The sequence below is a fragment of the Haemorhous mexicanus genome, chromosome 11 (genome assembly GCF_027477595.1).
Source record: "Haemorhous mexicanus isolate bHaeMex1 chromosome 11, bHaeMex1.pri, whole genome shotgun sequence".
Classification (NCBI taxonomy): domain Eukaryota; kingdom Metazoa; phylum Chordata; class Aves; order Passeriformes; family Fringillidae; genus Haemorhous; species Haemorhous mexicanus.
The window spans coordinates 15385739-15410069 of record NC_082351.1 but is presented as its reverse complement, the minus strand read 5'-3'; the positions used below and the strand labels follow the sequence as shown (position 1 = coordinate 15410069).

At 44.4% G+C, this 24331-nt stretch overlaps 2 protein-coding genes across 5 annotated transcripts in view; one reads left to right on the top strand and one right to left on the bottom strand.

The window, feature by feature from the left end:
• Positions 1 to 5363: 5363 nt before the first annotated feature.
• On the bottom strand, positions 5364 to 15670 carry SLC25A20 (solute carrier family 25 member 20). Its single transcript, XM_059856672.1, has 9 exons — positions 15537 to 15670; positions 14745 to 14837; positions 12691 to 12818; positions 10475 to 10565; positions 9407 to 9524; positions 8163 to 8235; positions 7467 to 7576; positions 6012 to 6136; positions 5364 to 5521 (listed from the first exon to the last, which is right to left on the bottom strand). The coding sequence occupies exons 1-9, from the start codon at positions 15639 to 15641 to the stop codon at positions 5459 to 5461; spliced, it is 906 nt and encodes a 301-aa protein (XP_059712655.1). The 5' UTR covers positions 15642 to 15670; the 3' UTR covers positions 5364 to 5458.
• ARIH2 (ariadne RBR E3 ubiquitin protein ligase 2) overlaps positions 15516 to 24331 on the top strand; it is a 35471-nt gene continuing 26655 nt past the window's right edge. For 2 of the 4 annotated variants that reach the window (XR_009487895.1, XM_059856669.1), the window contains exons 1-2: positions 15516 to 15655; positions 19730 to 20077. Coding sequence is in view for 2 of the 4 variants with exons in the window: in XM_059856669.1 (XP_059712652.1) it covers positions 19829 to 20077 (249 nt within the window). In the remaining 2 variants the exon portion in view is untranslated. Of the gene's footprint in view, positions 15656 to 15911; positions 16020 to 19729; positions 20078 to 24331 lie in introns of those variants that run through there. The other 2 variants (XM_059856670.1, XM_059856671.1) reach the window with 2 other exon arrangements.

The following is a 24331-nucleotide window of genomic DNA, read 5'->3' as shown; positions in this document are numbered from 1 at the left end:
GCCATGTAAGCCTGGGAACAACCTGTGCATCATAAACTGCTGAAAGGGATCTGTCTCAGCTTAAACTGAACTGTCTGAACTTAAACTGGTGTCTGAATTCAGAGACAGATGTTAGTAAAATCCAGTCCAATGTCTCCTTAATGTTTACATTTTTACCAGGTTTGAGATATCCTTGCAAACTATTCTAATACATTGAGGTAACGGAAAATGTCCTTGGTTTTTATACACAAATCTCCCTAAATTAAAAATGGTTTTCCATTTCAAGCATCCAGCACCAGGCAGCCTCTTTCCCCCCTTCACTGGCCAGTTTTCTCAGGGCAGGGTCTGCTGGGCAGAAAGTGGTAAAATGGGCTCAGACAGAGCCCAGTCCAGAGCCCAGCACTCTGAACGAGCACAGCTGCCTGTGATCCAATCACCCAAAAGGCATCCTGGAGAGCAGAAAGAGGCAGAAATCCCAGCAATCCCTACACCCACCCTCCTGGGAAGCCCCCAGCTCCAAGGCAGGCATCTCCCTGCCATCATCTGAGTCAGGAGCAAAAATCCCCAGGATGCAGCTGCCAGGGCAGCCGGGTCTATTTTCAGCCAGCATCACGGAAAGCCTTGGGTGCAGAGCACACTGGGTGCCACTGTCACAGTGCCACTGTCACAGTGCCACAGCATGCATGGCTTCATGCCACTGACTCAGCAGGCATTTCAGCCTGTGGCCTGGACAAGCCTGGACCAGCAGCGGGGTCACACGTTACAGCTGGAGCAGGATGTCATGAGGAGAAGAACACAGGCCACCAATATGCCCTTGTGGCAAAGGCCACCAGCCTGCTGGGCTGCTCTAGGAAGAGCATTGCCACCAGGCCTGGGAGAGGAACCTTCCCTGCTCTCAGCACTGCTGAGGCCACAGCTGGAGTGCAGTTCTGGCTCCCCAGCACAGGAGAGGCATTGATATACTGGGCAATCCAGAGAGCACTGCAGAGATGGTGAAGGAACTGGAGCATCTGCAGTATGAGGAGACCAGGAGAGATGGAATTGTTCAGCATGGAGGAGGCTTCATGAGGATCGTACTGGTGGGTATGGATCCCTGATCAGAGAAGGTTCAGAAGGTGGAGCCAGACTCTTCTCAGTGATATCTAATGACATTGAAATACATCAAGTTCCTCTTAGACATAAGAGAATTTGGTTTTTGTGAAGCTGGAACTGGTTGCCCCAAGAAGCTGTGAAGTTTCTGTCCTTGCAGACATTAAGAACCCAACTGAACCTGGACAACCTGCACTAGTGGTCCCTGCTCTGAGCAGGAGGGCTGCACTGGACTGTGTCCAGAGATGCCTTCCAGCCTCAACTGCTCTGCCATCCTGTGAAAACCACTTTGTTCAGGCTGTGCACAAGGCTGGTCTCTCACTGGCACAAACAGGTTATTGACACAGCAGTGCTCTTATCCAAGAGGCAGCAGATAAAAAGAACAATCTAGAAATGGAAAACTGAACCATTAGAGGCCAACTGGGCACATGCAAAGCTATAGGTGGTGCTTTGTCCTAGTGTATGTTGTTATTTGAAGGTACATAGCCAGCCCACCCCCCTCTGTGCAGACCTCACAGAACTACTCATTGTTTGCCCATAATTTTGTAAAAACACCAGCCAAACTGATGAAGATCAGATTGGATCTGTCTCTTCCTCTGCCCAGCAGTGTCCAGCAGCAGATGCTTACAGAAATAACACAAGAAATAAAACACTTGTGCCTTCCCTAGCACACCCTCCAAATCCCATCAACCAGCAATTCAGGAACACCCTGTGCCAAGGCTTTGCAGCCCTATCAGTTTTCAGTAGATCCTGATGAACTGTTCTTCTGTGACTTTTTTTCTGCATTCTGTTTAAATATTGCTTGATCTCCTCATTGTATATCTTGTCCTGTGAGAAATATGAGTAAATGCACCCTCTTGACATTGCTCACCATTTGTAAGATCTACCTTGCAATGCCCTTTTCCAAACTGGAGAGTCTGTACTGAATGTGCCTCCCACAGGCAGCTTCCTTTAATCAGACAAATTTGATCAAGACTGACTTGTCAGGGGTGTTCCAAGGACCTTTCTGTCACTATAGCAATGCTGAGTGTGCACAAAAGTACTCACCCACAATGGGCAGAGAAATGCAAGCACAGAAGATTTAACTATCATGGATTACTTCTGGAATACTTCCAGACACCTTGAATCACCACTGGAAAAATCACTTGCATCAAAGCAGAGGGGGCCAGGGGGATGAACAGCACAGGAGTCTTGGGGCACTGATTTTGATATAGTAAACCCAGATGTTATCAGCACGAGGAGCATAAAGAAAATTATCATTGGTATCACTGGCTGGCACCAGTGTACCAGCAGCTGCTGTGTGCCCTTAAACTGCAGATACACTGCCTGAATTCCCACAAGAACCTGGGCAATTAGAAAATAACATTTGAATGCAAATCTAGGCCTCTGAAAGCAAAACAGTCCTCAGGGTGTAGAAAATTATGCTTGTGTTAAAATCCTTCTCTCTTTCTGAGGCTGCACACATTAGAGGCAAGGAATTGGCAAATTCTGTATGGCAGAATCTTTAGAGATATGAGCAGCTTTTTAAATATTTCCAGGGTGCCTGGGTTTCAGTTTTTGAATAAGCAAGCAGATGTGTCTGATGAGCCTTTGCAAAGCTCTTCTTCTCCTGCCATTGCTGTTGGAAAGCAGCCCCTCATTCCTGATTGTCTTCTGCCATATTTTACTTAGCTAAAAGCACCAAATGAAATCAGCCTTGGTAAACAACAGAATGTTATCACACAAAATACAAAGCTCTGCAAAAACCTTAGAGTGGGGAGAGTATAGGATATAATTAGGATAAGTCAGGATCTGAAATGTTTAAGAAAAAAGTGTTAAAAGGGATAGTTTGGCAGAAGGAAAAGAGCCTAGAGTTACTAGCAACAACTGAAGTAGTAGAGAGTGAAGGGAACATTTCAGTCTTTACAGCAAGTACTGCTTAAGGCCACAGACTGGAGAGGCTCAGCTGGGGACAGCAGAGCCAAGGTAAAGTGCTAAGCACCAAGCCAGAGGCCAGGACACAGACTGAGAGTGGGCTCCTTGCTGCTCAAATGCAGGAGCTGTGCTCTCAAACCCAGCAGCTCAATCCAGGGCATTACTTGTCCCTGATTTGGTCTCCAAGAATTTTATTTTTTTCACAGTGTGCAACACTTGGGATTGATAGGAGAGGGAGGGGAGAGAGCACTAACCATAGTGCACAGCTCATGACCAAGCCTTGGGGATCTCAGCCTTCCTCTGCTCCAGCTCTTCCCAGCTTTCTGGGAGCTTAGGAGGTCAACAGGATGCAGTTGACAGGGAAGCTGGAATGGGCAGCTTTAAGCATCACTGACTGCAATTTTACAAAAGAATATGCACTTCTGTCCCTCCTAAGAAGTGTCAGTATTTCTGAGCACATAAATAGAATTGAAAATAAAATTCAGCTTTATAACACTTCTTAAAGCTGGAAGTTGCTCCTAGGTACCACAGCCTCAGCACGGAAATCAGAAAGAAGCCAGAGCAGCCACCAAAGCAGCACAGAGCCATCATAGCAGACCTGATCAGCTTGAAACTAGCTGGGATTTGGCCTCAGTAAACCCAGAACTGTGTTTTAAACCATTTGAGGTTTATATCCTGTAATCACTTCCCCAAACCAGTACTAACTCAGTGTTCACACTAAGTATTGCATTCATCAGAGGAGGAACAGCAGCCACTCCTGAGCACTGAGGAGCAGGGAAGGCCCTTGGTGGGTACAGTGGCAGTGAAATGCAGACACAGACCCATGTGAATGAGATTTGCCCACATCAGGGCCACCCCTCCTGCCCTGTAAAACACCAGAGGTGGACTCTGAGGAAGGCAGGTTCCCTTCTGGTCTTTCAAAAAAAACTGGGAAGGAAAGTAGAATTCAAGGCTTCTCAGCAGCATGGGGTAGGAAGATTTTAGGGCTGCCCCTGCCTGTGGAAAGCCAAGGTGAAGGATGTGTCTTCATGGTACAGGTCAACAGACCACACGAGGTACTTTCCACAAAGTATGTGTTTTTGTTCCAAGATGTGCTATTTAGTGTGTTGCTTTATAGTTAAAAATTTGCATCCACAATGCAGCACCTAAAAGGACTTGTATGGCAAATATACCAAGTGCAGAATATTCCTTTCCATAGCTCGTGTCAGAAATTGAAAAGATAAAAGGCAAAGGGTTAGCAATCTAAGACAGCACAGCACAACACAGCACAGCTTATTTCCCAATCAATCTGAGAATTAAGAATTGGAAAACTTTGGCAAAACTTAGCATGCATGACCATGCAAAAAGTAAATGAACCAAAGCACACATTCTAGCCAAGCAGCACCTAGTTTTATTGAGTTCCAGTAACACTGCATCACAACCAAAAGAAATTAAAATTTGCTATTTGCTTCTCAGTATTAGTCACTTCTCAAATGAAAATGTGATCATGTTTAATAAGAGAAAACCAAGGAATAGGAGAAAGAATAAAGTTAGACAAAACTGCAGAGCCAGTGTCCTCTTCACGTGTCCCCCTCACGTCAGAGAAATTCAGTTCTTGGACATGCTATTAAATTTTCTCACATCAATGTCAGGGATTGAATGCCAGGGCAGAGTATGTGATGGATCAAATATATCACAGATTGCTATGAGCTGTGCTGTACTTTTGAAATCACATTTGGGCTCTCTTCAATGGGACAGAAAGGATTTGAGAGAAAAGTTCAGGTTAATCAAACACATTTCCCCACTGGCTCCCTCAGTAAAGCTTAGTGCAATTGTTAAACATAATGCATTTTGTGTCCTAGTTCCACAGAAAAGATCAGCCTGCAAGACCTGATATGGCACCTGCAACACCCCTCAACCCACTGGGACATAGCTCTGCCTCCCCTGCTGAGTTGTGTTTGCTGCTGTACATGCACAGGAGATTTAAAGCATTGTTAACACAGAAACATCCACAAGTGACAAACTACAGGAGATGAGAACATTGCCTGACATTGCCTGCAGACACAACCATGTGCAGCTGCTCACTTATGCCCTGAGAGTTAAATACATGCTGCCAAAAAATTATTTTAAGGAGGTTTTTTCAGCATTAATAGCTACATGTTTCTTCAGTAAATAAAGAACTACATTTTAAGATGTGTCTCCTTCTTCCATGAGGAAGTACTTAAGGTAGCACGTGTGATAGTGACAGCTGTGTGTTAGCAGTGCCACTGCTGTGGTTGGCTCAGAAGATTTGTCACCCCTAGCTCCTCACCAACTCTGTCAGAGTTACAGCTTGCATTTCTGACTGGCATATAGCACCACCTAAAGAATGTGAGAAAGGCAAAAAGGTATTAGGCAAACAATTATTCCTGAAATATTAAATGATCATTAATTTATTCCTCTGAGGCAGATTTGCACTCTCTTCCTTCTCCTCTCTCATTTCCAGACTTCCTAGTCTTCATAGACCAGGTGCAACCCAGTTAAGAAACTTCATAGCGACTTCAAAACCAAGAAAACATGCCTGGAAAAGAGAACACAGAACAAAAAAGGATTCTAAAAATCTCCTTCAAACAAGGCTTTTGAACTGCTGCACTATGAACACCTAACGTGGTTCATATGGAAGGAGGAAGAGGACCAAGAAAGTCTTAACCCAGAAGCAAGAATTCTACTGTATCCCTCCACACAAAGGCTGAACTTTGGCTCTGTTAGGCTCATTATTTATTGAAGGAAAAGTGAGTCCAAACTTATTCCATCTTCTACAGTTGGATGTACAACCAGTAGCTAAAAACGATCAGAGAAAGTCAACAAAGAGCTTTCATGCAAAGCTTTGAAGAAAGATTTATTTGCTGCTCCTAGATTAAAGCACAGTTTTAGAATCTGGACACCAACAGCCAAAAGTCCCTGCAGTGACAAGAACCTCTCTGGAATGGTACAGTTGTGTCCTCTCCAGACTGCAAGCACTCCCTGTGAGCACCACGTCCCCAAACCCAGCGGGATCCCGGCGCACTCACCGCGTTGGCAGGAAAGGCCCTGATCATCACAGCTGTGAACCCCTTGTACAGGGATGCAACTCCTTCCTCTCTGATGAGCTCCCTCAGCACATCTCTAAAGCCATTGGGGTATTTTCCTGCAGGAGCTGAAAGGGATGCACAAAGCGTTAGTCCAGATGTGTGGCAGTGGCGAGGGCTGAAGGATGAGCCACAGGTACCAGCCCAGGGTTTTCATGAGGTTCACACTGCTATTGCAAACAGACAAGAGCTCAGCAAAGGCTCAGTGAACAGAAGTTAGGTGTTCACCACAACCCAAGAGTTTACATCATCAAGTCATTGCAGGCAGGGAAGAAAGAAGAGTAACTTTTGTCAGGGTTGGAAGACAGAACTGTTATTTGCACTGCTGATCACAGCTCTCCTGAGAGCTACACTTAGGTGATAGGAATGTCAGATACAAAAACTGATGAAGCTGGTTAATAAGAAAATGATCCTATCACATGCCCCAGCCAAGAACACCAACAGACTTCAAATGAAAAGCACAGGATGTTCCAATGCTGATGTTACATGGATATGCTGAGGTGTTTTTTAAAAGCTACTCTACTCAAAGACCAATTTTTTCTTTCTCCTGACACTGCCCTGGGAAATACTTCCTCTGCCAGCCCTCTGAAGAAGTAGTCCACAGATCAGCCCAGTTAAACAGAACCACCATGAACCCATGTCATCCACACAGCAGCACTGGGGATTGGCTCAGTGGAACAGGATCAAAGCTGTGATGGGTTTCCCTCTCAGCCCTTGGTATGGTACAACCAACCACAGCAGCCATTGCTCAGAGAAAAAGAAATGAAGTTTCCTGCACTGATTATCATGATTTGTGACTCAAGAAAAATGGTCACTGTCCAGTGGAGTGTTGAGTCCACAGAGACCATGGAGAGCCTTAACAATAATATTTATTGGCAGGACTGGCAGAGAAACCAACGAGAAAAACCTGTCAAACTCTGCTGAAGCACAAGGTCTGGAGTCATCCTAACTGTAATTAGGCCACAGACATTAAAGAGCAGAGCTGCCAGTCTAAAAGCAATGCTTTCAGCAAGTCACACCCTGTTACTATAAACTGCAGATAGCACAGGCTACAATTTATACAATTTTGTCTGAAGTAAAATAATAAAACCTCTCAAAGAATTACATTTGTTGTAAAACAGCCATGACAATTGTATTCTTATGAGTTCTATGTTTAGGTTTCAAATCAGGTACCTCAAATCAAGATTATTATGTATCAAGGAGACAGAAACAGAGCAGTGCAGCCTGATGTGCCAAAAATTTGTGAGGAAACCAACTAGAATGCTAGGAACACCCCTGGGTTTTTCATGCACTTGTCTCAAGACCTGCTGCCTCCCAGAAGGCACCTTCCATCCCTGCCCAGCCCATTCCCAGGAGCACCACAGGAGTGTGGCTGTGACACACTGGAATGCAACTCACCAGTCTGGAAACGTGATTTCAGCACGTCTGGTGGGATGGCAACTGCCCAGTTGAAGATCCCAGCCAGGCCCCCAGCAAAGAGGATCCTAGGCACACTGAGGTCACTCACACTGTGGCAGGATCAGAGTGGGGTGGGAGGAAAAAGTGAAAAACAGATTTAAAAAGGAGAAAAAAGTCAAACTTGTTGTTTTGACTAAGGTGACAATCAAAAAGACAGCCTGGTTGGCAGCCAGAAGGCAGCACAATGCTGCAGACAGAGAAAGTGCAGTATCTGAGCAACCTTTCCAAGATGCACCAACTCCACCCTAAAGATTCAAATCTTTTTATTCAGCAGCACATACACACATACTCTGGATTAAAAAAAAACCAAAAACCAAACCAACCAACCAACCAACCAAACCCCCACAAAAAAATCCAACAAAGCCCCCTAGTATTTTGTGTGCATACAGGGTTGAAACTACTTTAAGTATTCCTTACTTGGCTGATAAGATTCAAACTGGAATCTGAGAGAAACTCAGAATATTATTTTAATTGTCAGCTAACCCCAGACCAAAACAGTTCAACTCACTAGATGAGCAACCATTTTTCTCTTTTTAAAATTTGTTTTGATGATACTGCTGTAAATCTCTTAGTAGCTGGGGGGATTCTTCAGCAGTGTCTGGGAAGTGCAGAGAGTGATTGTGAGATTTCACTGACCTCTTTCCCTGAGGGGTCAGAATGTTCTTCAGCCACTCATACGTCATGAAGTACATTCCGCTGGCCGGGACGTCTGGTGGGTAAACAACAAAGGCTCTGAGGAGTGGGAAACCAAAGGGAGCCCAGAGGCACACCACCCCCATGCCAGCCCAGCAGCACCACTAAGTACATACAGATTTTTTCTCTGAACCTCTTCTACAAACAAAATAAAAATCTTCTGCTGCCTTAGACAGAGGAGGCTGAACTTTCCCATGGAGAGCAGGTGCTAATGGCAAGAATTGGAAAATAACTTTTCTGTCAGCAGCCTTTCAAGCCAGGCTGTAACCTGGTTACATTACACTAATGATGAGACAGCTCTGAACTGTCCAAATTTCTGCACAGCACATCACAGCAGCGCAGGAACTTCATGACTTTTGCACACTATTAGTTCTAGTGATTCTATTTGGGGTTTTTTTTTCTGCAGCTGATGGGTCTTGTTTTGTTTTTTTTAAGCTACTCCCACAGCCTATTCTTATCCCATACCTAAACTGGAGAACCAGCCCCTACCTAGGGACACTGCCAGAGTTACACTGCAGGCTGCTACATTTGTGTGAGAAGCAGAGGATAGAACCAATTCCTAAACTGAAGTAGCAAAATACAGAAATTTCGGTTTTTCAAAGGGGAATTACTAAAATACGTAAAGGATTCTGGGTCTGGCACAATTACTTGGTTGTTGTTGTATTTGAGAGAGGGGTCATGACATCCCAGTTCAAAATAACCCAGACTCAAAAGGGTAGAAAGCATAACTGCTGCCACCACATATTTTAAAGCAGTCAGTATTATACACCAACAGTCACAGACAGGCACAATCCTCTCAAGGAGAAAAAAAAGAAAAAAAAAAGGAAAAAATAATTTTTATAGAAAGCCCACTTCTGCATTTTTCTCTTCGCTTTGTTCTCTCTGCTCCTCTCCTGAAGTCTCTCATTCCTCTTGGCTTCTCAGATCTTAATTACTTCCTATATCCCTCTGATCCTTGTCATCTAATCTCTTCCTCACCCACTGAGAATCTCATGTTTATTTCTCAGGCCCTTTGAGGCACTGGAGTAGCTCTGCAGATTGAAAAAAAGAAAAAAAAAAAAGAAAAAAAAAAAAAAGAAAATGGGTGACACAGCTCCTCCAATGGCCTAAAGGGACAGTGAGATCTCCCATGCTGTGTCAGGCTTCTCATCCTGCAGTCCCCCAGCAGGGACAGCCCTGTCCCTTACCTCTCATGAGGGTCAGCACCGTTCCCTTGTACACGCCGCGGATCCCGGACTCTCGGTACAGCTGCTTGGCACAGTCCAGGGAGCCACTGTACTTGGTTTCACCTGTAGCTGCCTGGATCTGCAGGGTAAAAGTGAGAGTTTCTGACCACTGAAGGTTTCTGGTCAATGCAGAATCATTCAGCCAAGGGTTAGAGAGCCTCACATGTTTCCAGAGAGGAAGGAGCACATACTCCTGCCTAGGGAGTTTCTGCCTCACTTCCTCCAGCAGCTCTCACATTAAAGCTGAGGCTGTGGTTACTGTTCCATGCAGAGAACTGATTCTCCTTTATTTTTCCACAGTATAAGTTTGAAATAAGTCATTTAGGTAATTCCACACCAACAAAAAGTAGTCTTCAAATAGTGAAATTCAAACCATTTGTATGTGTATAAAATCTCTCATGATAATATCCTGTCTGTCACAACTAACATGTGACCACCCATCACTGTAGCAACAGAGTTCAACACAGTCTGAAACAAGCAGAGCTTCCCACACCTGCTCAAGATGGCATTTCATTTGTTCAGGTTTGCATTTTCCAACAATACTTTAAAACCCCCGCAGGAGGTGCAGAGCTAACAGCCACCCAAATGTCAGAACACTGTTTGGAAATGCATTCCTTAGCTCTGCATGGGGAACTGTCAAGGTAACGGAACTTCTTTACACCAAAAAGAGTCTCATGATCTAGCAGGTTTACACCTTTTTTTTTTTTTTTTAAGGAAAAGTTTCATTCAGAAAAAATTGACTTTCCCATACTTTGAAGTGGACTGAGGCATTCATGGATGCCTCATATAGTGTTCCACAGCAAAAGGCTGGAGCTGTGTAAAATAAACACAGCAATTACTGCTGTGTGTACTTATACTGTCATGGTGAGTTTGTTTAATGCTTCCTTGTGACACAGCTGCATTTAATGACAGTTGTCTCAGTCCTGTCAAAAAACAGAACAGAGTAAATGCACTAACCAAAGAAATTCCTGCTATGGAAAGACAAGACCCCTAAAATTTAATTCCCATCACCACCATCCAATGCCTTACCTGTAAAAGGCACTTGATTCTCTCTCCTGGAGCCATGATTACTGTTGTGAACACTCCTGACAACATGCCAGCAGCAAACAGCTGAGGATATCTGCCCCAAGGAAACAGAAAAGACCCTAACACAACACAGCACACAGGAAATGAAGGGCAGAAAGACCCCTACATCCCCAGGTGATGCTGTTCCACATGAACATGGCAGTGGAACTTGAGAAACATCCACTGCTTTTATCAGTGCAGAAGTGCCTTGTCAATGCAGAGCTAAACATTTAAGATCTCTGGGACTCAAAGCACTGGTTCCTACAGCAACCACAACTCAGCTCTTCATATCCATTCTATTTGCTAATAGCCCTTCTACTTGAGTTTTTTGCTAATTCCCCATTCATTTTCATTCCCTTTCACTTCAGTCTCTTCCTCCTCCAGTCCCCCATACTCTTCTCAGTGACCCCAGATTCCACACAGATTCCTGCTTGTGCAGGCAGAAGCCTCCTTTCCATAACCCTGCCAAAGTCGAGTCTGTCCTACCAACCTGTCATTATCCCAAACATTCAGCACCTGCTTTCACATGGCAAAGTCTCCATGACAAAAATCCCTTAAACAAGCTGAGTTTCTCCATCACAAAACTTTACATCCAGCCTCCTACTACCTCCCCTAGTAAGATGACCTAACATCTCCATTTAATCAAATTCCACACCTTCCACTTCTCTCCACTTGCCCAAGAGATGGCATTCTATTCCAATTCTTGCACCTTTCTCTACTATAACTCCGATGATATCTTCCAGACCATTCAGACCTCCCCTGCCACTCCACATGCACCTCCTACTCAAACTAAGTTTAGGGGTTTTTAGCTCACCTTGGGATCATTCAGCCCCAGAAAAGGCAGGATAGGTTCCTCAGGTTTCTCTCCATCTTCTTCCTTCCACAACTTCCCTTCAAAATCAGCATGGGAAATACAACCATCCAGCCTGCCTCTAGACCCATAACCACAGCATGGGGAGTCTGACCTTTATTTTTGGGTCTCATGTCCCAGGCTCGCTGTACCTTCACTGTGTCAGGTCTGCACCCACAGAACAGCACAGCTGAGCACAGTGACAGTACATACACTATTTGGTCTTTCCCACTGCTCTGCTTGAGAGGAATTCTACATAAAGACTCAAAAAACTACACTGTCCTTCTCCAGCTTGCTCCTTAAAACTTCCTGTTGGCTCCATGTGTATAAAACACAAGGCACTGAGGTGATGAGGCTGCTGGGAATAAGTTCATGGTGCACTTGTTGTTCAGTCCCTACAGTTCCCCTGGCCTTTCTCTTCAGTCTTGCTTGCATGAGGCCACTGCCATGGTGTGAGAGAGGGTAAGGGAGAGTTCCCCAGCAGCTCAGCACTGCTTCCCCCTGAGCAATGGCAGCTGTGTTGGCAGCAGCTCGTGTTGCAGGGCCAGGTGTGCTCACACCAGCCCTGTGCAGACAAGGCTCCAACAGAAACCAAAACACCCCACCACAGTTGGTTCCACATGATGGGCTCCTGCTTTCTGACAGAGCTTCTACCCAGAACACAAATAATGGGATAAAATGTTGCTAAGCTGCAGCCCAGTCCCTGTGGAGCTGTAAATCACAGCTCAACAAACCCATTACAGGAGTACTTTATGGCTGGGGGGGCTTTCTTCATGCACAGGTTGGCTTGTAGAAAGCCCCACCAAGTTTTCTGAGCTTCCTATTGCTGTTTCTGAAGGTCAGAGATGCCTGAGAGGAGGGCTGCTCACAAACAGCTCTTTTCAGAAATAATAATAAAACATTTTTATGGCTGTTTTCATATCCTAATGAAGGGCCACAAGAAGACTCATAACTAACAGGGAAAGGAGAATCAGGGCTGTGAATGCTGTCAATTCAGGCTTGACCATTATTGCTCCCATAGTTTCAGTTAATAGCAAGCCTGTTGGCAGGCAATCATTACATAACTCTCACTGTGCTCATCCACACCGGAATTGTTCCTTCGTGGCTCTTCTTGCGTAGAGAGGGAATTGCATCTCACCTGCCCACACAATGCCTGCTTTTAGCCTGTGCTATCACTCCCACGCTTCCAGAAGCATTAAAACATGAGTGGTTTATCTTTCAGAACTATATTTATAACCTAGGAGAAGACACAAATTTACACCACAACTCAATGTGTGACAATGCAGCCTCAAGATGCCTTTCCCAACGGTCTGATTAACCAGGAACTCACGTCAAAACATCATCAGGGTTTTTCTGCTGGAGTCTCTTTCCCAAGCCAAATCCAAAGAAGCACACAGCAAACATGGGTGTCACCCCGATGATAGGAGCTGCCATTCCTCTATATAAGCCTTGGACTCCCTGCAAGAAACATTATCACAGGAATTACTTGGTTTGGCATAAACTTTGCACACATTTCAACTTGTTGAGAAGGGAAAGGCAACAATCCAGGATAGGATCTACCTAACAGTCAAACTGATTACAGGAATAAAGGAGCTTATTGCTCATTTGCAGTTATACATGTTTAGCTGAGGCTCAGGGACTGCTGCAGAGGAAAGTTATCCTTCCTGGGAAACCCTGGCACCACTGATGCCCTTCTAGAGCAATACTCATCACCTGCACGTACATCTCAAGTATGAGAAGTGAAGGTAAAAGCCCCCTGAATAAGAGCCTTAATAGATTATGTCAAGAGAGAACATTCTCACCTGCACACAGAAATGCACCTGTGTTTTATTGGCAACCAGTCAAATGTAATAGTGTAAAATCCTGACACTGAACCTGAGAATGCTGAAATTAATTCACTCTTTAACTAAAGCAAGAGCCAGGGAGAGCAACTGGAATTCCTTCACTCCCCACATGAATTTGCTTTGGAACAGATTCAAGAGCAAATGATTTTTTGTTTCCTACCCTAAATCCAAGCTTTTCCCCCAAACAACATCACATTCCTCATGTTTTATACATTCCTGATGTTTCCTTCCATAGACTACACATATGAAAAAGTTCTAATGCAGACCCCAGCAGCTGTATTTATTTCACTTCTCTTGCCTTTAAATTGAACTTTGTCCAATAAAAAGGAGAGTTATCTTCCTGGATAAAGGTTAGACACATAAATTAAATATCTGCTGGTCTCTGCACCCCTTTCTTCCCTCTGTCCCAATAAACCAGTTCATTCCAGTACATGCTGAAGTCTTACAGACACAACTGGCTCTGCCATGAAATTGCACCTGGCTGAGAGATCAGCCACTGCTTCTCAACCTCCCCTTGGGCTCTGGGAAGCAAAAGGCCTTGGCAGAGAGGTTTAGCAGTTCTCCTCACAGAAATGGATGAGTATTGAGTAGGAGTAGAGAGGCAGCACTGCTTTTGAACTTCCCATCACAAGGCTGTTATTATGGCTCAGCTCTGACGTCCGTGCTGCAGCAGGGGTGTGAAAAACTGCCAGGGATTCAGAGCTGGCACAGCATTCCACTCCTTTGTGGGAGAGACCAGGCAAACAAGATTTGCTTTGCTTATATAACAACCTGTTAATACCACAATGGAAGGAGATTTCAGATTTCGAGGCAGATCTTTCATTCAACAGGGAGTTACCTAACGAGATCCAGCAGCTAGAAATGAGACTTTAGACAAGCAGATAAACAGCTGGGCTTTACAGCCATGATTTCCAAATGGTAAATAGCTGCTGAGAAAACTATAAAAGCAGAAAATTGGACTATCTGCCAATTGAAGACTTTAAATCCAGGCTGTGTGCCTTTCTAAAAACAAAACAGACTAGCTCAACAACATGATCATGATGATTCAGGAGTAAAAACCCCTGTCCACCTTCTAGAGAAGGTTGAACAACTACTGTAATTGACACTCTGCTCTCAAAAAAAAAAAAATCTATAAACTAAAGATCCTCTTCCTTCTCAGAGGTGGCATAATACCTTATAGAAGAAAGTTAAAGTACTGCTTGTATGAAGAAAAGTCATTAGCCATTTTAGAATTTCCAGAGATGACTCCAAATACCTGCAAAATCCCAAGGCCAAAAAACAACCGCCAACTTTCATTCCAGTTTAACTCCAGACATTAGTTAATATCATGCTATTTTGAACCCAAAACATTTCTTAGCAAAACAAAGATACATGTACCAGGAGCACGTGTATGCTAAGTATTCCCCAAGCTTTGTAATTTGCTTAAAAATGTTAATTAGAATCAATTTAACTGACAACCCAGGAACTGTAGGGTTTCTCTTAGGATTCCATTCAGAGAATGTACAGAAAGAACTGATATATTTGGCAGGTGTCACAGTACCTCTCCAACAAGAGTCTTTCTGAAGCAGTCAAAGGTTCCAGAATAGAGTGGGGCCTGGCCAGGCTGTGGCTTCGGCTGGGTTTGCAGTCTGACCTAGTAAAAGGGAGAGGAAAACATTATTTTATTAAATATTACATTCTAAACTTTGATTGACAGAACACCTCTGGCTATTATGGAGTATGTTTTGTGACTGGACCTGAAGATAATGATAGAAACACTGATATCATTTTAGCCCTTGGCAGAAGAGAAGAGATTGAATTTTCATGCAATGAGTAGTGAAAGTATATAACTAATTAACTGCTGTTAATTAGTTAACAGCAGTTAATTAGTTATATACTAATTATGTCCGGATGAGGACCCCAGCTCCCTGGGCCCCACAGGGTCACTCCTGGCCTCCCCCTGTGACAAGGGCGCGGGTTCCCGCTGCGGGACGGGGCTGGCGAGCCCATTCCAGCTCCCAGCTCCTTCCAGCACCGGGAGCACCGAGGCTCTTTCACCGAGGCTCTTTTCCCGGCTTTTCACTAAAACCGGGACCGCCAGAGGCCCGGCCGCCGCGCCGCCAGGGGGCGCCCTAGGGCACCACAGAGGCCCAGCACCGCCTCCCCTCGGCGTACCCGGAGCCCGCCCCCCGCGCAGTTCCTGCCGGGAGCTGTAGTTCTGCCATAGCGCCCACCGGGACCCGTGCTGCTCCCGCGCAGTTTCTGCCGGGAGCTGTAGTTCCACCCCGCAGTGTCCCGACCGCACCGAGCACCGGCTGCCCCCCTTGTTCCCGGGCGTCCCGCGCCACTTTACCTTGATGGTGTCCAGCGGGTGTCCCACGAACACCAGGCAGACGCCCCCGAAACCGCCAGCGAAGAAGTTCTTCAAGGGGCTGATGGGCTGCGGCTGTTTTGCCATGGCGGTGGCGGCGGGTGAGAAGCGGGACCGGTACCGGGGTCGGGGCGCTGCGTCTCTGCCGAGCCAATGTCGCCCCCTCCGCGCCGCGACCTTTAGCCCAGTGCGGGGCACGCCGGGAAGCGGGCGCGGGGCGGGCCGGGACCGCGGCGGTGCGAGGGGCGGCCACTGGGCGCTGTCACCGGCCGAGCCCGGCCCGGGGGCCGCTCCTTAGGGCGCGGGGCCGCTTCCCCCCTCACACCCGCAGTGGTTCAGCCGCTCCCCCCCGCCCCAGCGCCGTGGCCCGGCCCGGCCCCGCCCCGCCCGGCGGAGGTGACGCACCGGGCCCGGCGGTTCCGGCGCGCAGAAGGAGCCCGGGGCGCCGCTCTCGCCGCCCGTCCGGTAAGTGTGAGGCCCGGCCGCGCCGGGGCTGGGGCGGGCCCGGCGGGAGGGATGCGGGGCTGCTTATCCGTGCCCGCTGCTGAGCTCGGCGCTCCGCCCGGGCAGAAGCCGCAGCCCGAAGCTCTCGGGCTCTGGGCGGCCGTGCGGGGGCCCCTCCTCGCCCCGCCGCCGCCTGGGCTTCCCCGCACGGCTGCTCTCCCGCCGCGCTCCTGCGCTGCCCTCCCGCGAGTTTGCGGCGCTCCGGCTGTGCGGGACGAGCGCAGGGGCTGCATTCCGCTCCCATTCCGAAAGAATGGAGTCGAGATAACTTAAACGCGCTGGGTACCGAGCCCAGAGGTGCTGTGGAATACGCAGGTATCCGTAAAACAACTTGTTAAAAGTGACGATAGGTTAGAAAGGGCAGAAGTGAAATGGATAAGTTGGCAAAGACAAGGCAGCCGTGGTAGTGTGAACCAAGGCTGGCAAGAGGAAGGAGAGCAGGTTTGTTCCCGGGGAAGTGTGATACAGCTGCAAGGAGGTCCCTGCAGAGTCATCTGTGGTGAAAAGGATCGGGCATCTTCTGGTTTCTCAGTCTTGGATGAAAAATTCCTACCTGAAGAACAGTGGAGAAGGAATGGTGAGATGTGCACTGCATATGTGAGGAGGCAGTTGGTGATGAGCCACAAATTATGGGTTTGGGTGGCATAGATGAAGATGCCGTTAGCATTGATGGCCAGCATGGAGCTGAGGCTGTGGATGGTTTCAGGGAAAAGGAAGAGTGTTAGCCTGTCTAAAGGTTACATGGATAAGGAGTCCAGGAGGCAGACTCAAGGTGCACTTTCTCTGTTTCAGATAAATAAAGAGGTGAAAGAAGAAAAAGCCGTATGAAATGGTTGTGAAATATCAACAGAAAAAGAGGAGGAGCATTCTCCAATTGGAGGAGTCTCCGCCAAAAGAGTTATTAGAGGAATCCTACAAGGGTAGGAATAAGAAAATAGTGATGTAGTCGGACTAGGAATGAGGTGGGATCACATAATGTGGTGGCACGGTGGAAGGCATTTTGTTTCAAAAGACCTTGTTAAGAATTGTGCTGCAAAGCAGGAGTCAAGGAAAGGGCACTGTTGGAGGTGATAGACAGCACAGGGTAGGGGTGGGTGTGTTTAGGAGTTCCTGTAGGAGACTTGAGCAAGAGTGGTGACTAAATTGTATCAGTACTAGTGAAGATACAGGAGTATCTTGGATTAAGGTGGTTAAGGAGGAGATCATCCTCCCTTGGATTGGAAAGTGATCTAAGTATGGTTTTAAAATTTATAGTTTGGTCTTGGGAGTTATGGTCATTATTTAATCTAAATAAACCTGCCTTTTTTGTCCCTATCTTTTGAGCTTAACATCTTTATTGTCTTAAAAATTGGTGCTATCAAGTAGTAGCTCTGCCTTGTCTTTGTATTCAGAGAGTTTGATTTGGGCATTGGGCTGAGCATAGGTGAGGTGAGTTTTGTTCCTGGTTTTCCAAGTACCCTCCTTTGCTTTGTCCACAGAGCATGTGCCCTTATCCTTCCTTTCCCTCCAGTTGTGTCAGTGTGGTGTTCAGTTATGCTGCAAGTGAGCTCTTTCCTAGGGTCCTAGGACAGGAGTCACAGAAGTCACCCAGTCCTGCAGACTGCTTTCCACTTGATAAATCCATGTGTCCATTTCCTGTGCAAACAGTTCCTGTGTTTGCTCACAAAACTGTGCTAGTGGCACAGAGAGACATCTCTGCACTGCTCTGAGCCCCTCCCCAGGGACTGGTGTGCAATTGGGAGGTACTGGGCAGGCCCCTTGTTTTACCTGGATATCTGCAAACATCTCAGTGTTTGGATGTGACTTGCCATGTGTTGGAATAGCAGAGGGCCCGGTGTTTTCATGGGGTTTTTTCCCTTTCTAGAGTGTGGAATGATCTGAGTGAGTTTGAGAAATTCCCTGGCCTGTGAAACTTGCTCAGGCTTTGTGGTGGCTGAACAAAGTTGTTGCACTCTGGGCTGTTGAGGTCCACGATGGGGTTAGGGCTCAAATAAGTAATTCTTTTAACATAGATTTTAGCAGGTAAAGATCCATTCCTTCTTTTATGCAAGGGCTCCGTGTCAATGCAGATTAGGCCCAGACTCTAAGCAGGGTAGAGGGAAGGACGAGGGTTTGCCTTGTGTCTGCCAAATCAGATTTCACATCTGCCTCCTTCCAGTATGGAGAGACTGTGTCTGTTCCTCTGAACTCCTGTGGAAAGCAGTGCTGTAAATTGTTTGTGTGCTACGTATGCTGTGGATAGCTAAGGAATCAAGAGGCAAATGAAAGGAATGAAGACCAGAATTCAGGAAGTAATTTAATTAGGAACTAGTCTCCAGCCTCTCTGGAGGTCTGTACCTCCTGAGATCACTGAAGCCCCTCAAATTAATTATACATCACATCTCTTCCTGGTTATTCTCTGCTGCCTGGTCAAGTGACTGGAAACAAAACAAAACAAAACAAAAAAGAGTTGAGGAAAAAGAATGAAAATTTGTGGTTGAGATTTCCTGTACTCTAAAGTCAGGATTATCAAAGCTTGATTATGGTTTCCCCAGCAGCTACAAATTGCAATACTGAGGGAATATATTTGAGTGGCAGAGCTGACAACATAGTAATGCAGAAAGGGAATGTTTTTAAGGAACCAAATACATGCTGCTTGTGGAAAATAGAGCTTTGATTTTTAATATATGTTTTTATATGTAAAATATGGTTGCAGCATTGTTTAATTCTTCTGTATTTAATATATTCTCTCTAAACTAAATAATTTGGTTAAATGGAAATTTACGACTTAATACGAGATGACCATAATTCAAGGTTGATTCATGCTTTACTGTTGAATCTTCTAGAGCTCAAATTCATATGGTTCAATTACACAAGCAGAAGATTCGTAGTTCAGATAAGTATCAGATGTGTGAATTTTCCAAAACAAGTGAGAATCTTAAAAAAAAAAAAGTTAGCTGTTCTGATTCTTCTTCAATAACAGCTATCAACACCTGAGCATAAATTTGTACATTCAAAAGGTAAGAAGTATATATTGAGAAGGCAATAAATAATAATTTCATTTGCCCCTTCAGATATAAGGTCCAAGCCACATCCAGTAGAACCAGTTTAAAGGGATGAACTAGCTTCGCAGTTTCTTTTGAGATGATATTGAAGACTGTTAAATTGTGTGCACGTGAGAGATCTGTTTGCTGCTCTTATTTTCCTAAGTCTCACTTAATGTCTGTGGTTCTGAAGCAAAATGGATTTGTACAGGATATCACAGGTTGCCTTTCTAGCTACAATGGCCATAGGTAAGGGGTTTGTGTTTTTCCTGTTGTTTAAATAGATAGGATGCTACAGCATTTCAGGCTGTTGATAAAGAACTTTGTCATAAATTCAGTTTTTTCTCTGAGACGATCTGTAGTGAAGGTTATGCAGCCAGTTTCCAAATGTCAGAAGTCACGGGGCCTGCACTGGGGACTCAGATGCAGTGTCCCAATCTCCAAGGATCTGGACCTGTCCTGTAAGAGCAGCCTTGCTTTGGAGGTGCAAGAGACACAATGGATCCAAACCAGGGACATGCACAGCAGAATCCTCTTTACTGGGCCGTTGGGTTGGTCTGTTCCTAGCTGCTTGATCACCTATTTGTTGTTGACGTGGCACCTCTTACCATTTCTTAGGCACAGAAAAAACTGTTTTTCCTCCCTTAGGAGACAGAGCTCAGATGAAATCAAAAGAACGATAAAGTTTGGAGGAAAAAAAAGAAGCTGCACTTGCTTTCCTGGTCTGCAGTTTGGCAGGGCATTAAGATGTCCGTGGACATGAACAGCCAGGGCTCTGACAGCAATGAAGAGGATTATGACCCTAATTGCGAGGAGGAGGAAGAGGATGAGGATCCTGGGGATATTGAGGATTATTATGATGGGGTAGCTAACGACGTGGAGCAGCAGGGAGCAGATGCCTTTGATCCAGAGGAATATCAGTTCACCTGCTTGACTTACAAGGAGTCGGAGAGCACTCTCAATGAACACATGGCCAGCTTGGCTGCCACGTTAAAGGTGAGGAAAGGTTTCTGCATTCACACAGCTCTGAGACAAGTCTGTGGTTGAACAGGCAAACGCTGAGGATACAGTTCTAATGAAAGCTGTGGCAGCGTTGCTGTTACGGGGGGGTTGGAGGAGCATTGTTGAAGGTCCCTTGTTTGAAACTGACTCAAAGGTTTACAATTGTTACATACTGGGGCCTGAAAAATCTTCCTTATTGAATGTTGATTCTTTTTTTTTTACAGAGCTGAGCTTCATGACCAAAATGCCTGAGTTATACCTCTGCATTAACACAATGCAAAGAGGGTATACAGTAAAGAAACAAATCAAACCATAAATGGTGCAGCTTGCTACACCTGTGTTTGAGAAGATAACTGACAAATAGGAAGACATGCTAAAACTCTGTAATTCTAACAAAAACACTTTTTGTTGTTTCTGAGAGAATAGTCATGGACTTTCAAAGACAGATTAGCTGTCATGCCAGTTATTAACCCTGCTGTTGCAGTGACAGCAATTCAAGTACAGTGAGCTTGCCACCTCTTGGAGCAACTGTGACTTTAATAATCACAGAAAAATCTCACTCAGAGTCAGCTCCATGGTATGCTCAAAAAGACTTTTGTGAAGTTTTCTTTCTCTTTTTGTAACCAATTACTGTAATGTCAGTCAAAAGAGGAAGCAGGCCAGAGGAAAGCAGAGTTTTTTAAGCTCTAGATGTGGACACTGGCTTGAAATGACTGCTGCATCTGCTTTGTAACAGACCAGATCTTCTAGTTCTTGCTCTTGTCTGGAACAGCCCCTGAAAGCAGGACAGGTGATGACTGCAGCATGTAAAAAAAAATGTGGTGGATAGGTTTTGATTCCAATTCATTCTGTCTGAATCAAATCTAATTTTAAAAATGAGAGGGATCTCTTGATCTTTATTTGCACATCAATGTCCTGAAGAAACAATATAACCATAAGGCCTGAGGACTATGAACCATAAATAACAGGTTTAAAAGGCACCCATAATTTGGTGATTTTGCCATCTGTTGTGCTTGTTCCCAGCATTTACCACCTCAGAAAATGAAGTTGTAATTTTTCTTGCTCTTACACTTGTCTATGTAATTACTTCAAAATGTGCATTCTGAGCTCTGAATGCCTGCAGTTCCCTACAGATTGTCAGAAACTGGAGGCAACAGAAAAGTACAAATGAGAATAGTTGGTCAGCACTTCTGATCCAGCTGCCACTTGCTTTTGGTTCTTAGCAATTAAGATTTAGAACAGCTTTTCTGTGCCTTATTTTCTGCCTTCAAATGGAACACCCTCCTAAAAGGTGACCCCTGCCATATTGTTCTCTGGAATTAAATTATGGAAAGCAATACTTTTAGTCCTTAAAATCAGGCTTCCAGTGTTAAAATAAAATTTTCAGGAGTTCTGAATGTCTCATTGAGCATATGTTATAGTTGCCCAGACTATACCAACCTGCTAGCTCAAATCTCATCCCAAACAGTACCCAAGAGAGAAAATCTAGATTTTTTTAATATCAAAAATATGCCTGCATATTTACTGTTAAAATTAAGTGCTACACACTTTGGTTTATGCATAAGAAGATGAAATTGAATTTGAGTAGCAGTTTGGAACAATATGATTTTGTAAGCCACACGCTCAGGCTTTGGCCCTTGAAGTGCCACATTAACTCTCTTTTCTCCAGCAACAATAGTCCCACAGTTACACTTTTATTGGATATCTCTTGTGTATCTGCAGCATTCGCTTTTTGCTTCCTGGCATACTTGCTTACAATTCTTCAACAACCCTGTCTTCCTTCCCCTCTCTCCCCCCAAGGAAACTTGTGATTTTGTTAGTTTTGAGACAAAATGGAATAGAAAGAATTAGTATGGAATTAGCAAGCATAGAGAAGAAAGAAATGGAATGGAGCATGCTGAACTATTTATCATAATTAATTTCAATGGACTTAATGGATATGAGTTATCAGGGGTAGACTTTTTAAAGAATTGTATTCATTTCTTTTCTATTAATTTGCTTGAGCTGTAAAAACTGCTTTTTCTTTTTAAAACTGCCTTTCACAATGTCTCAGGTTTCCTTGGATAGTGATGATTGTTCTTCTGGAGCGTCTAGTTAATTTTGATTTCATCTCCTTTACTCCTGTATGATAGATACTGATTGCATGGTGCTTTTTCAGCATTAGCCTGTGTTTAAGGCAGAGTGGTTGCCCCAACAGGGAAGGCTGAAGGCAAATGAAAGATTATCTTCAGGAGGTACAATGTTGAAGCCTATAGATGACTTGGTATCTGAGTGATTTTCAATCACAAATTAATAGATGAACACAGTTCCCTAAAGGAAATAAAAAATAAATGCAATGAATAGGCTTAAAGGTGGGTTGGAATGTTCTACCACTGTCTGTTCTCATGAGATGATTCACTTTCTGAAGGTTAAACTCTGGGACACATACATGGGTATTGAGTGGCTTTTTTCTATGTGACATATTGTCTGCACTCTTTAAAGACCAGAAACAGAATTTCAGAGCTTTACATCTTTATATTTGCTATCTGTGCTGTTAGTGGCTAATAACAGTTTAAATAGATAGTATTTCATTTGCTCTGCTCATTAACCTCAACATTTGTTTTTCAAACTGTTTTGCTCAGCTGTTTCAGACTAATTGTTAAATTCTTATTTTATTTTAAAGTGTAGTAGTGAAACGTGGTCTTTGGAAACCTTTTTGGCTGTTTGCATTCCCCATGAGTTATAGCTGACCTTGTTCTCATTCTTGCTGAATGCACTGAACTGGGCAAACCTTGCACTGATTGGTTTATGTCAGGTCAGGTGTGAACATCCTGCACATGCTTAAAAGTTTTCATGAAATATTGAAAGAGAATCTCTCTTAAAAAATGCTAATGTTTGGTTTACCTCAATTAGAAACAATACTCAGTTAAAATCTGAAGTCTGATACAAGCATGAGACCCTGTATGTAGGTAAATGTATGTCCTTGTATCTCTTACTTTTGTAGGAAACTTTTGCCTCAAAATCTTCTGACTTGCTTTTTGTCAGGTGGGGAAATCTGAATAGAAACATTGGTGCAAACAAGGCAGGAGGAGACTAAACCAGCTGTGCTGTGTGACAGGCCTGCAGCTACATTAGTGGTTATTCCAGAACCATACAGAAGCTGGAGTGATTTAATAAGTATTACTCTGAAAGTTTGTCCTTAGTTTTGGTTTTAGTAAGAACTGTGGGTTCGTTGGTGTTCAAGGAAAAGAAGAGGAAATCTTTTCTTCTTGGTTAGTGCTGTTAATATGAAGATCTGAGGAAGGTTCTGTTAATACCCTGACTAAAATTAGGACAGGCCATCTCTGTTGAAACATACCAGAAGAAAATCTTGAATGAATACCCAAAACTGTGCTTCTCTGACCAAAAGGCCTGTGAATTGAAGCAGGTCCCTTTTAATTCCTCAAAAGGTCACTTGAGCGTAGTCAGCACTTGCAAAGGACAATGCTCTCAAAAGCAGAGTGGCCTGTATTGCCTGCAGACCAGCAAATGAATTCACAACAGTTCTTTTTAAGAAATAAATATAATCATTGGATACAGTATCTTTGAAAAATAATGAATTAAAATGGTATAGTAGTAGCTGTGCTTTCGAGATAGCTCTGTCAGTTGTCATTGAGGGATTGTGGGTCCTGGAGTAGCTTATCAGTACATGCAAACAGTGTGATATTCAGCAGTTGTACAAACAAAGCTGAGCCTGTCACTGGCAAACAGTAAATGTATGATGATGTCATATTGTTTTTGTTTGTTAATGATGCTTCCTGGCTCTGCTGAGGGTCTCCATACATGCCTGGAGTATCTGATGTTTCAAATAACTGGCAGTGGTTTCTCTGTTTCAGTAGTGAGGTGGATTTTTCTAGTGTTACTTTTTTTTTTTTTTAATAAACCACTAGATAAAACAATTGCAATTAGAATTTATGAAAAAAAAATCTGCCTTGACTTTAGGTGTTAGCTGATTGTCAGTCATGAGGAAGCTGTGATCTTTCTGCATATGCAAGCTAGCAAGGGAGGATAGTCATGTGGTTCTACAGGCAATTGGAACTGATGTCTTTCCACTAGAACCAAAAGAATTGTAAGACTGAAAAACTTATACTTTTCACTTCATTAATTTAAGTGATCTGCTAATATTTCTCAGAGAGCAAAAAGCTTACATCCTGTGCTTCCTGAAATTACAGTTTGTGATGTGGGTTTTTTTAGCTGTCCATTGAATAGTAAATCTTGGTAGATGCAAAA

Excerpts from the sequence above, each read along its gene's own strand:
- SLC25A20 (XM_059856672.1), bottom strand. The coding sequence starts at position 15,641 with ATGGCAAAACAGCCGCAGCCCATCAGCCCCTTGAAGAACTTCTTCGCT. Across the intron at positions 8,236-9,406 it reads GGTGCTGACCCTCATGAGAG|ACGTCCCGGCCAGCGGAATG; the intron begins GTAAGGGACAGG and ends TTTACCCACCAG. Across the intron at positions 6,137-7,466 it reads GAAATCACGTTTCCAGACTG|CTCCTGCAGGAAAATACCCC; the intron begins GTGAGTTGCATT and ends CATCCCTTTCAG.